The sequence below is a fragment of the Melitaea cinxia genome, chromosome 10 (genome assembly GCF_905220565.1).
Source record: "Melitaea cinxia chromosome 10, ilMelCinx1.1, whole genome shotgun sequence".
Taxonomy (NCBI): domain Eukaryota; kingdom Metazoa; phylum Arthropoda; class Insecta; order Lepidoptera; family Nymphalidae; genus Melitaea; species Melitaea cinxia.
The window spans coordinates 7,568,171-7,582,469 of NC_059403.1; the positions used below are offsets into that span (position 1 = coordinate 7,568,171).

The window sequence follows — 14,299 nt, forward strand, 5'->3', positions numbered from 1 at the left end:
GTGTATATTATAACAATCGGCACTAACAGTTTACCGTGTTCTTCGAGGCACGATGTCTTCATCAACCCACAAGGACAGACATCCAAACCAGAAAGAAATATTTGTATAAATACAAATATCCGAACCCACAAACCGCCGGTAGCTGGTCGCGTACATGGTACACGCCCCATTATTCCGCTCCATTTATTGAGTTTCGGGATCCCGGCCCTTCAAAACGCAGATCCCGCAAGCTTAAAAATAGTGCTAAGTCTTTCGGATAATACGCCAAGTAATGATAAAAATAATAATAATTTAATAGTGAGAGTCTCTTTAGTTGGAGACAACTAAGAGTTTAAAGCGATTATTCGAAAATACACCTGTACCTGAAACATTTACAACTGATACAGGTAGTGTTATCATAATAAAGGAAGAATTAAAGAAACCGAATTAGAGAAACCAAGAAACAGGAATATAAAAAATAATTGTGTTTGCAGGCAAACGAAAAAAAACCGACTTCAATTATATCGACAAGTAATACAACGTATGTAGACGAAAAATTAGTCAAGTAAATACGCATTATCAAAGATTACTAGAAATTTAAATGTGATTACATGATAAACATCGGCTTTCGATTAAATTAAAAATTATCAAAATCGGTACACCTCGTAAAAAGTTATACGGATTTTCGAGAGTTTCTCTAGGATCCCATCATCAGATCCTAGTTTCCTTATCATGGTACTACACCACGGATATCACCAACGGATACTTCCATATCCACGGATATTTCCAACAAAAAAAGAATTATCAAAATTGGTTCATAAACGACGAAGTTATTCCCGAACTTACATAAAAAATATATATATACGGTCGAATTGAGTAACCTCCTCCTTTTTTGAAGTCGGTTAAAAAGACATACGACAACCGACAGGATTATGAGAACGTTTTGAAAAAAGAAATGGCGTGCTTTGAGTCCGACGGAATCAGAGGATCGTACTTGACGCTTGCCTATGACGGTCCAACCTACAAGGGTTAAAGGCTTAGAGATCTTTTTCAGCCTCAGGATATATTTAAAGTTCGCAACGTTAATACTATAGGTTAGCCATAGAAATAGCATCTAAGTAAAGTAATAAGATGATTGTAATTGATTATTGATATGATATGATATTCATAATAATTTGAATAAAATAAAATTAAACAATGTCATAAAACTGTGAGAACTCAGGTTAAAATAGGTAATTTGTGGCAAAGGCAGATAATTAAAATCAGTCATACTCTAAAGGTTAGGCACACCATAGGCTTGACCATATCTTAGCTAATCGTAAGCATAGCATATATACATATTTATGTAGTAAAATATTGTAAAAGTCTAGGGATATAAGTTTGAATGTCAAAGATTTAGCTGCACACAGCATACAGGTCTATTTTAACCGAGAGATATAAAAGAAATTATATTTTAGCCAAAAGAGAAACCGGTAGTTAGACGACTACACCCACACGACAAACTACCAGTACATCAGTATAACTAATACTGCGTGTAGCCTGGATTCGAAATCGTTGGTCATAGCTTTCCCATGGGAACATCATGCTCAATATTTCATTCGCTGAGCAGGTTTATCGAATCATTATTTACTTGAGCGTTTACTCTATTTGAGTCAGATAAAATTTTATTTATCATCATTTCAATAGCTTATGCACTGCCATGATTTTAAATTCTAAGACAATATGACTGATTTATCGAATACTGATAATTCGAATTACGGTTCTTACTGAGATAGGGCAGCTATATAGCAGGATATATCCTACTCAAAATCTGAAGCTGTGCGACTGGGAAAGTACTTCGACCTTACAGACGATCGCTGCTAAATAATACCGCCTTTAAAGTGGTGTTGTCTTCCTGTGATAAGTAAGGTGACTAGATCTCCTGGTGAGGGTCAGCGGAAGGGTCGACAACGCGCTTGCGATGTTTCTGGTGTTGCAGGCGTCTATAGCTACGGTAATCGCTTACAATAAGGTGAGCCGTACGTTGTTTTGCCGACTCGGTTGTTATTAAAAAAAGAAACCTTTCAACGTGTTGACCATTTTGACCCATCAACTAAGAATTACGCGCTTGCATAAAGTACCTCCATATATTTAATAGAATGGTAATTAATTTCGTGAAGTCTGACTTATGATTTCTCGCTTTAATAATTAAATGTTTTTTTATTTGCTATCACAGGTGTTGCTGTCAACGTCTATCCTTGTTGGTGGTGTGATTGGGTGTTTTTTAGACAACTTGATACCCGGTAAGTTTGTTAAAATGTTGACAATTTCATTAAATTAGGTTTTAATGAATATCTGTATTTTTATTAAATGTAATTTACTATAGTAACGCACACTAATTATTACTTGAATAAAATAAAAACATACTTGCGATATTTGCAGTATTAATATATTGCCATATAAAGTGAATAGACATGTGAAGAGTTACTAGAAAATTTCTTCTGTGATCTTGTGGTATGAATCTGAGTTAGTTCTGATAAATTTTCAAGTGCTAAATTTCTTTTAAACACAGTACTGCCTAAAATAAGCTGAAATGGCTTAAAAATAGCTAACCTTAAAAAGCTAAGCTTTAAACCAACGCTTTGCTACAATGCAGATAAATGCAAATATATGACACGGGTAATAGGAGTTAGCAAATAGCACAGTAAGAATATATTTACTGAATACACGTTTTAATATCAGTTTTGATACACGTATAATATCACGCTTGATACACGTTTCAATATCAAAATGACTTCAAAATCTTTGAGCTTATTATTATTTGCAGTGTAAATTCCATAGAAATTGGTTAAAATTCTCGAAAGAATAACGTGAATTTTTCGAACTTCACGCCTCGAACTTAAATATTTGAGGACTGCTTAAATATTCCAAGCGTCTAAACCGAAGCAGAGCGGCTCGAAGGAATTAGGCCTTTAATATCTTTATATATATAAAAAAGCCAAGTTGAAAGTATTTGCGTGGCTAGATAAAATATTTGACATAATGAAATATAGAAAATGAACTGAATCATTGTTCAAATGATCCACTATTGGACAAAGGCTTTATATAAGCTTCCAAATGTTTCTAATTAAGAGGAACGATTTCTATCTAGCGGTAATGACAACCGTAATCAACAATTTAATGTGCTTTAATTGTAAAATAACGTGCCGAGGCATGATGTGGCTCACGAGGAAAAAACGCGCAATCCTGACACAAATGCAGAAGCTATACGTAATCATTTTTAATATAAACATCTACATTGAGCGGGATTCAACCTACGAATGTCAGCGTAATAGATATATCATCATTGCTCTGTCAACGAATGAATTTGAATAACATATCTTTTATAATAATGTAAAAAAAAATTAAAGATAAGAATAAATATGAGAAACTGTATACTGTAGTATATTTTTATATTTGTAGACTCTTTTAAAGATCATTTTGCTAATATTTATTTTTATACCGCGTAGAAAAAACCAATGACAGGAAGGTACTGTTATTATTTAGTTACAACAAGTCACGTCAAGAGATCTTTTTATCAAATGGAATACTCGATTAAGTTTTTTTAGCTACACTTTTGTTGCTATCCATTTATAATTTGGATATCTATTTCATAAACAAAGTCGGGTAACCCTGCACACATAATACATACGTAACGCTTTCTACGTTCTAAATATTTTGTTTGTATATGGAGATGACTGAGAAATACTTTTTACATCTTTATATACATATTTTGAGATGAAATTTTTTAATATATATAAAAATTCTGTGTAACATGTTAAGAGGTATTATTATGACTTCATCACTTCAGTCTATCGCAGGCCACTGCTGGAAATAGGCCTCCACAAGTTCGAGCCAAAAATGGCTTGAACTCATATGTACTGCCTATAGCCACCACGCTGGGCAGGCGGGTTGGTAACAGCAGGGCTGGCTTTGTCGCACCAAAGACACCTCTGCCCGTCTTCGACCTGTGTATTTCAAAGCCAGCAGTTGGATGGTTATCCCGCTATCGGTCGACTTTTTAAGTTCCAAGGTGGTAGTGGACCTGTGTTATCCCTTAGTCGCCTCTTACGACACCCACGGGAAGAGAAAGGATGGCTATATTCTTTACTGCCGTAACCACACAGCATATTATTTTTATTATTATTTATTTGAAGCATAATGTATTAATGGACAAATGTTCTATATAACATACTTAAATAATTTAATATTTTTTTAAAAAAAGAATAGTTTATATAATAGTTTATTTTTGATATGTGTTTTTCGTGAATATAAATAAAAACTTATTTCTATACCATCTAGCTAGTACCAAGTAAAAAATAGTAAAAAGCCACACATACATGTTTAGTCCATTTATATCGAATGGTTTTTCCACAAATAAGCAAAAAGTTTACTCATGAAAAAATAATAAAATAAAGTCGAATTTCGTCTACTAAGCGACAACTACACCGATGGAAATTTCCATATTTCGGCAGATTAAGCACATAGAAAACATATTTAATAATTCCTTTTGATAATGCTATTCGTGATTGGTTGTTTGGAATTCAACCCACGTGTCGGTAAACCTACACGTGCGTGCGTCTTTGTACCCACTGTGATTTGTCAGAAATGTATTTACATATGTTATTGCTATAATATATTTTTTATTTGTTACGGTTTGGGCGTTGATTCTTTTGCACTTATTAACTTAATATTTTCACTAACATTTTAACGTAATTAGGGATAATATTAAATTATTCTTGTTTATATATTTTTATACGACTAACAAGCGTACACTCCTCTCGATGGTAAGTTATTACCGTACCATAGACGACCTGAAACAGTTGATGCATCGCAAGTGAGTTGTTGACCATATCCCCTAGGAGCTCTACTCACCTTATTCACCACAGGAACATAACACTGCTTGAAAGCAGTTTTATTTAGCTGTGATCTTCTGTTAGGTCGAGTCGACTTCCCCAGTCAGGCTGCTCCAGATTTTCATTAGGATATATCTTGCTATGCCCTAACTAAAATACAACGTATATGATATATTTTATTTAAAAGGCTTATCAAACCTATTAAGTTTAATTTTGTCATGATTTTTTTAAAATTCGATATTGCCTTTAATGTATTCGCCTGAAATTGAAGTAAAAAACAGTACAGTTAACTTTAACCTTGAATAAATTTAGTTCATCAAAAAATTCATAAAAATAAAAAAAAAGATTTTTGTAGATCGTCCATTTTCATAGAAAAATCTTTATCGCTCACAGGAATTCGTTGATTTGTTTGTGAACTAGAAAATTCTAAAAAAAGATTTTTTTCATGTTATTTATATGGAAAATGGAAATCTTAATAATCTGGAGCCATACATTTACTTGACTATTATAAAATAAGTCATAACGTACCGTAAAACCCTCGAGGTACACATATTAGTATCTTGTCATTTATATTATCGTTTAAAATAATAACTGGATGAAATAAACTTTATTATTTATCAAGGATTAATACGTAATGGAAGAGTTAACAGACAGAAAAACAATATAAAATCGGCGGCCTTGTCACTAATAGGGCGAAATCATTCCGGGTTACTGGCGTTACTCTTATAATGTTCTTTACTTGTTAAATCTTTAATTAATAAACACTATATTGTTTATTTATAATCACTTATGAGGATATTACAAGATTTCACAATATCAGCGATTTATAACACACATATTTATAAGACGTTGCTAGGCTAATTTTTTTTCGTGCCCATTTTTCCCCATAACTTAGCTATATAGAATTACTAGCTGTGCCCGCGGCTTCGCCCGCGTTGAAATTAGTGTGTCACAAAGTTTTCCCAGCAAACTTCAGCACGGTGAAACTGTCATCAAAATCGGCTTAGCCGTTCCGTAAACCTTCCTCTTGCCAATGGTGGAGCCCTCTCTCCAATGGAGAAACCGCATGAAAATCCGTACAGTAGATTTTGAGTGAATCGATTACATACACTTTTGGGGACTTCGTTTTATAATACAGTAACTGTTGCCCACGACTACGCCCGCGTGGTTATGAAGATTTGCATTACTATTAAGATGTTTAACGCGAATTATTTTTTTATTTCAGTCACTTGAAATGCTTATCAAACTGAGTAACTTTTTAAAAGGCACAATTTAGTATAATTTAATAGTTTTTTTATAAAACCTCTCTATACACCACATTTTTAGTTTTATTTTCAAGCTGTATATGTTTCATACAAAATATCAACCCCAACTAAACCCCCTTAGCGGTGGAATATTGTAAAATCCGTTCTTAGCGGACGTCTGCTAACTATAATCTACCTCCCTGCTAAATTTTATCTTTGTCCAACCTGGATGGATAGACCATCCAGCGGTTTTGAGTTCTCGTGATAAGTGAGTCAGTGACCTTTCTCTTTTATATATATATAGATTAGGATGCATTATTTGGACACCTCCTCACCATCTGTAGAGCATATATTTTAAATTTCAAGTGTCTTATTTAAACAACATAGGACTTTCATACAAATTTCCAATCTCCGTTTTATCCCCTTAGGGGTCGAGTTTCGTAAAATCCATTCTTAGCGAATGTCTACGCCCTATAAGAAACCTACCTGCCAAATTTCAAGTTTATAGCTGTTATAGTTTCGGAGGTTTCGTGATGAGTGAGTCAACCTACCATCCCCAGTTTTAACTCCAAAAGAGAGTTGATTTCGAAAGATACATTATTTGGTCACCTTTCTACCATCTATAGAGCATACATTTTAAATTTCAAGTCCTTACTTCAAAAACATAGGACTTTCATACAAACTTCCAACACCCGTTTTATCCCCTTAAGGGTCGCGTTTCGTACAATCCGTTCTTAGCGGATGTCTACGTCCTATAAGGAGCCTACCTGCCAAATTTCAAGTTTGTGTGTGTTATAGTTTCGGAGATTTCGTGATGAGGGAGTCAACCTACCATCCCCCGTTTTAATCCCAAAAAGGAGTTGATTTCTAAAGATACATAATTTGAACACCTTCTCACCATCTAAAGAACATATAATTTAAATTTCAAGTCTCTTACTTCAAAAACATAGGACTTTCATACAAACTTCCAACCCCCGTTTTATCCCCTTAGGGGTCGAGTTTCGTAAAATCCGTTCTTAGCGGATGTCTACGTCCTATAAGGAGCCTACCTGCCAAATTTCAAGTTTGTATGTGTCATAGTTTCGGAGATTTCGTGATGAGTGAGTGACCTTTCGCTTTTATATATATTATAGATTGTAGTTTTTGAAATTCCTGCCAATATTATAGGCACCGATGAGGAAAGAGGTCTCGCAGCGTGGGCCAAGGAAATGTCTCTGGAATGTGTGGCGGGCGAGACTGCAGAAACTTACGACTTCCCTATCGGAATGAGCTTTATACGCAGGTATGTGACTACATATTCTTTATTGCACTTTAAAAAAAATCATAATTACAAGTCATATTAACAAAGAATGTTGGCAAGGGCGAACTTATCTCTGTAAGAGATTTCTACCAGTCTACCCATGGTGGTGAGAGATGATGTTACCGCGGGACTCATAAGCGCATTTGTGATAAAGTGAAAAAAAAAACTGAACAAAAGTTAAAAAATAATAAAAAACTATCCGAAATAACAATAAGTTGTACAATCGACCCGAACACAATGTGCTTAAAATATTTATTCCTTATATAATCTCTCTTAAATAGTCTTGCCAAGGCTTTCAGGACAGGTCGCCCTGCGGCTTTAAGGAGTTCAGTGGTAACTCCGTCATCCCCCGGGGCCCTCCCGTTTTTAAGTTGCCCGAGCGCTGCACCAATCTCATCCTCTTCGAAGTCCGGGATACACTCCGAATAATGGCGCAACAATGGTGCCCGTGGATCTTCGGTGTCCCAAGTCGCAGGCTTGCGTGCGCTCGACGAGTACAGCTGTCCATAAAAATTCTCAACCTCTTCTCGGACCTGAGGGCGAGAGCAGATGGTTCTGCCATCTGCTGTTTTAAGCTTCGCAAGAAGGCTTCTCCCCAATGGTCTTTGGAAAACTTTGGACCCCCTATTCTGCTCAATCAGAGTAGCAACCTCTCTCGTATTTGAGCAGCGGAGGTCTCGGCGAATAATTTTCCGTACCCTCTTGGAAGTTTAAAGTCGCTCAACGTGCAATGGAACGGGCTATGCTTGGGGTCTCTCTCAAAGACAGGATTAAAAATGAGACTATCCGCGAGAGAACGAAGGTAACCGACATAGCCCACAGAATTAGCAAGTTGAAGTGGCAGTGGGCTGGTCATCTGTGTCGCAGGACCGATGGCCGTTGGAGTAGACGGGTCCTAGAGTGGAGACCGCGTCTTGGCAAACGCAGTGTGGGACGTCCTCCGGCCCGTTGGACCGACGATCTACGTAAGAGTGCCGGTGTAGGCTGGATGAGGATTGCGGAAGACCGGGATGTGTGGCGCGAACTTGGGGAGGCCTATGTCCAGCAGTGGACTGCGATAGGCTGAAGTGATGATGATGATGATATAATCTCTCTTCTATTTAATATAACTTATATTTTAAGGATGCAAGATTTATTTATTTGCATATAGTATTAATTATTACTGTGCACCACCTACCTACATTTTCTTTGCAAATTTTACCTGTATATTTTAATGATTGTTTGATGTAAATCAAACCATCATTAAAGTGTACAATAAAATCAAAGTCAAGATAATAATAATAATAATAATAATATACTTTATTGCACATTTAAATAAAGAACAAAATTAAAATTACAAGCAATTATAGTAACAAATTGTACAACCAGGCGATCTTATTGCTAAAAAGCAATCTCTTCCAGACAACCTGATAATGAAAGGGATATTGCTTTTCAGATGGGCAGGTGGTAAACAGATTTAAATAAGTAAAAGAAAAAAAAAATAAAAATAGAATATATAACAATTATATATGCATATACATTATACACATACGTACGCAATAAAAAAATAAATAAATAAAAACATTTACATACACACTAATATATAAATACAGTAATCGTATAATATATAGATTCATGGCAAATTTAATGATCTTTTATCAATTGAATGTAGTGAGTTTAAAATAATTATAGACTGAGGTAATATGCTTTCAAATGCTTCTTAAACAGAAACAAACTTTGAGCTCGTCTTATGGCCACGGGTAAGTCGTTCCATAGAAAAACAGCTTGCACAGCAAAGGAGTTTTTATAAAAGTTTGATCTGTGACGGGGTACACGCAGCTTAAGGTTTTCTGATGACCTTAAAATTTCACTATGTGAACCAAGGAATTCGAACTTATCCTTTAGGTAAACAGGTGTTGACGGATGAAATAGTACACAGTACAGAAGAGACAATATATGAGAATTCCGGCGAAGACGAATGGGTAACCAGTTCAGTTTTTTACGAATTTCCGAAATGTGGTCATATTTACGCAAGCCAAATATGAACCGAATCGCAACATTTTGAAGTCGCTCAAGTTTATTTAACTGATATTCAGTGAATTCGCAAGCGCAATTTTGGTTGGAACGGGGAGAAAGTTACGTAAACGTCTCAATGACCCCGCGGTGGCAAACATTTTTCTACTCACTTCACTAATTTGGTGAGTCCAGGATAATGCTTGATCGAAGTAGATACCAAGGTTCTTCACTTTGTCCAGAAAAGGTAGTTTAACACCATCAAAAGAAATAAGAGGCAAATTTGTATAGTCAATTTTTGCAGTAATTTTCTGACTACCGATCAGGATTACTTGACTTTTTGATGGGTTAACCGTAAGACCATATTGCTTACACCATTCGGAGACAGTAGCCAAATCCGAATTAATCGCAGCTATAGTATTAGGAAGATTCTCAAGATTTGAAGATAGGTAAAGTTGGAGGTCGTCTGCATATAAGTGGTAGAGAGAATTTAAATTGAAAGTAATAGAGTTTATGAAAATAGAAAACAGGAGAGGAGACAGCACACCACCCTGCGGAACACCGGCTTTGACGTCACACCAGTCAGAAAAACTTTCGTCAAATTGTATGCGCTGCCGACGTCCTTGCAGGTAACTACGAAACCAGTCCGCTGCCAAAGGAGATATGTTAAGAGAACTTAGCACACTTACCAGTAGATCAAAATCAACACTGCTAAACGCGTTGCTGAAGTCAAGAAGGACCAGTACGGTAAGCTGCTTATTGTCCATTGCACAGCGAATGTCATCGGTAATTTTTACGAGAGCGGTAGTCGTACTATGACCGGGGCGGAAACCAGACTGGAGAGGACTAAGGATACAATTTTTGTTTAAAAACAGACTGATTTGTTGATAAACAAGACGTTCTAAAACTTTTGAAAGGAAAGGTAAAATCGAAATAGGACGAAAATCGGAAAAATTTGTTGGCTTAATTTTTTTGGGAATAGGAATAATTTTAGCCAATTTCCAGTCCTGTGGAAATGTGCCAGATGTGATAGACGAATTTAGGATATTAGTAATGATGGGGCAGATTATGTCTAAGATGGGAATAATCATCTTACGACTAACACTATCGCAACCCTCCGCATTCGATGCAATGGACAATATATTCTTCCTAACATCACTCTGGGCAAAAGGACAGAAACTAAATGTTGGATATTCAGGAGTTGGTAAAGAGGAAATAAAATTTGTTGTCATCGTTTTGCTAACGCTATCCAGCATGTTACTAAATGAAAAATGTTTATTTAGCGAATCAAGATTTATAGAGGTTGGAAGATTTTGAAGATTTGATGATTTACCAACTCCTATGGCTTTAAGAAATTTCCACACTTTGGCAGAATCTTCATTGTCAACGGACTTGTGGATGTAGCGTCGCTGTGCATCTCTACATAACTTATTGCAGCGGTTACGCAACCTCTTGTATCTTTCGCAGTTCAACTCAGAATTGTCACTTTTCAGTTTTAACTTAGCACGATTTTTCTTGGCAATTAACTTTTTAATGTCGTCAGTTAACCATGGGGCTGGACAGTGCCGGATTTTAACTGGTCTACTTGGTGCATGTATATCGTAGAGATGAGTAAGAAGAGAATTGAACATTGACACTTTAAGATCAGTCGATTCAGCCTCCAATACAATGGACCAATCTATTTTTTGTGCATCTTCTAAAAACCGTTCTGTATCAATTCCACCAAAATTGCGCTGCATTATAATTTTACGTTTTAATTTAGGAGGTCTTAATTTATACGATAGAAAGATAAGATCATGATAGGAAAAGTCAGCAGTAGAACATTGACCATGATTATGAACGAAATCAGGGGAAGACACTAGAATGAGATCTAAAAGAGATGAAGAACAGTTTGGAAAAGTGTGCGTCGCGTTAAGGGGAAGAATTTTAAGGTTACAAGAATTAGCTATCGATTTCAAAAGACGACTGCGATGATCATCCTTAAGTAAGCACGTATTAAAGTCGCCCATGATAATATTGTGATCATATACAGGAATAAAAGTTTCGAGTAAGGTTTCAAAAGTAGAAAAGAAGTTTACGTTAGAGTTAGGACTGTAAAACACACCCAGAAGGATTTTAGTATTAGATACCATAACTTCGATAAGTAGATGTTCAGTAGAGTTTGCAGGTGGAGGCTGAGCTGAGAGGTTAACTATAGAAAAGGGAATGTTTGAGCGCAAGTAAATTGCTACACCACCCCCAGTCCTATCACTGCGATCGTTACGTATCAAATGAAAGCCAGGTAAAGAATAGGATGTAGAAGGGAGGTAAGGTTTGAGCCAGGATTCAGAGATAAGAATTGCCTGTACATTAAGGGCGTCAAATGAAGCTAGCATCTCAGGATAGTGAGCCGGAATACTTTGGGCATTGATATGGAGCACGTTGAAATTTTTCTGGGCATCAGAGAAATGAGACTTAAGAATTTCGTTTAGGGAAGAGTAGGATGCACTGTGAAAACTTTCATCACTGTCAGAGTCACTAGAAGAACATGACAAAAAATTATCACCAAGGAAGCTGTCATAATTTGCCATAGGTAAATGAATAAACAAGCGTATACTAGATGTTTGAAAGCAATAAATAAATAATACTTTAATACAGAAATAAATATATGAATAAGTATTAAAAATAAATAACAATATCAAATATATATAAAAAAAAAAAAAAAAAAGATCAAGATCTATTTATTTATACAGTACCATATGTGTGTCAGCTCCGACACGTGACTTGGAACTATTACAGTGCCTTTTAAAATCACATTTATCTCTTTCTCGCTTCCTGCGCGTTACGTTGCGCGATAAACTTCAGTTTTAGGGCAGTTTTTCATACCACAAGCCATATTTTGTTCATTAAGGAATAACCTTTAATAATAAACTAGTAATATGTCGGGGGCAAAAAGACACAATACTGTACAAACTACAATACAAACTGTAGACCACGAAAAACTTTTGTATAGCCTATAAAAACATTTTTCATGACAGGGGTCTACATATTCATGTCTTTTTCATGATCACTAGCACTATGATTCAAATTCAAAACGGGATGTTTATCGTGTTTGTTGTTGGTAACTATGAGTTATTTCGAAACTTTTGCAAGCGTCATGATCACGTGTACTCGTCATGTCAATCATAATCATTATTAGAATTAAAATACGGTAAAAAAATTCCAGGTGGAAATGGACAAGCTATCTTCCGTTCATGCCAACTTACGAGCCGGGTAAGTTTACGGCTCTCTTCTTCAAGAAGAAATTATGAGGGAAATATTATTAGTCAAATTATATTTAACTAAATTCTGTATGTGGAAATTTTCCGACAAAAACTGATTTATCCAGGTTTTCTCTATATGCGAGTTATGTCGTGAATTATTTAGTAATTCTATCTTGAACGATTAAAAAGCATCAATTTTCATGGATTTATTGTAAACTATAACTCGCCCACGACTTTGAGCGCCTGGAGTTTTAAATCAGTACGAAAATAGCTCCACTTCACGATTGAATCTGTATGGAAATGTCTAAAAAAAACCGAGTCCAATTTTGTTTAGTTTGACAGTAAAACTAAATTTGTTTTTTCGATCTATGTTGATCCTATAAATGTTACTGAAATACGTTTGTAAATAGCTTTTACATACAGACGTCAACCGGTTTTGTTTTCATTATTATGTTCGAGCATGCTAAAGTTTACAGGTTACATTAGTATTTAAATTAACTTTTTACGTTATAAGCGTACGTATTTGGTTCGGTTTAATTATTTAATATTTTATTGAAACTTTAAAATTACATGAAAGAAAATTACTATATTTAGACTTAACAAAGAAGAAAAATATTAAAAACAGCAAAAAATCTTATGCCTAATATAGTGATTTCTTACTTTATAAGTGGTTGGAGGTTCTAAACTTTCGCTCATTTATATACATATATAAAGTTTGTAACTCATCGTATCTATACGTGAGAAATCCATCTGGGATTCAATTGTGTCTTTGTACAGACATACATAATTGTCAATATAAGTTACTATGTTCGCTTGAAATCTCCAGAGATTACGTTGAGATGACTTGCATAATTAATGGTATAAGATTGCGGTGAATGTGAACGTTTTCAAGTTTTTCAATACAATAAGTTATTAAATTAACCATTTTCGCAATGGAAATGGAATAGAAATTCTAAAAGGTAGAAAAATCCATTCTCAAGTTTTGTACTTACTATAAACATTTAAATTCATTTTTATTAATATCGATTAATTTTAAAATAAAGCTATCAATGTCATCAATTAGTAAATATTGTAACGAGTGTTTTGAATTTAAGTAGCAAATGTATTCATTGTTTTATTAATTAAAGAAATTATTGTATTACTATTGTAATAGTGAAATGTAATTATAACTAGCAGGTTGAAATTAAAGTTATGGAACTGTTTGTATTGTTTCATTACTACTATTGTAGTTCTCATAATTAGTTTCAGGTCAAAGTTATTTATTATCATAAGAATTTACATAATCTACTGAAATAGAAATACATTAGAAAGGTTTTTTTTATTATAATTAATACATTTCTAGCCGAACATGTCAAGTAATACACATGATGTTCAGCATAATATTTGACATCTTCACAAAAAAGTAAAAAATTAGGGTAGAAAAGTGTTAGTATTGATAGTAGTATAATACTCAAAACTCAGAAGATCACTGTCAAAAAGTCAGTCTGTCAATCAGTTCAGCCTATTGCAGTCCAGTGCTGGACATAGGCCTCCTCAAGTTCGCGCCAGACATCCCGGTTTTCCGCAATCCTCATCCAGCCCACATTGGCACTTATGTAGATCATCCCGGATCTACTGTCAAAAATACTGTTCTCAAATACTTAGTTATGTGTTTCTGTGGCGAGTAAA

The 14,299-nt window shown here is 35.0% G+C and overlaps 1 protein-coding gene across 1 annotated transcript in view; it reads left to right on the forward strand.

Moving 5' to 3' along the window:
- LOC123657084 (solute carrier family 23 member 2) overlaps positions 1 to 13,833 on the forward strand; it is a 58,135-nt gene extending 44,302 nt beyond the window's left edge. The window contains exons 13-15 of the mRNA XM_045592671.1: positions 2,195 to 2,261; positions 7,265 to 7,379; positions 12,595 to 13,833. Of these exons, the coding sequence (XP_045448627.1) occupies positions 2,195 to 2,261; positions 7,265 to 7,379; positions 12,595 to 12,679 (267 nt within the window). The 3' untranslated portion in view covers positions 12,680 to 13,833. The remainder of the gene's footprint in view (positions 1 to 2,194; positions 2,262 to 7,264; positions 7,380 to 12,594) is intronic.
- The last annotated feature ends 466 nt before the right edge of the window (positions 13,834 to 14,299 follow it).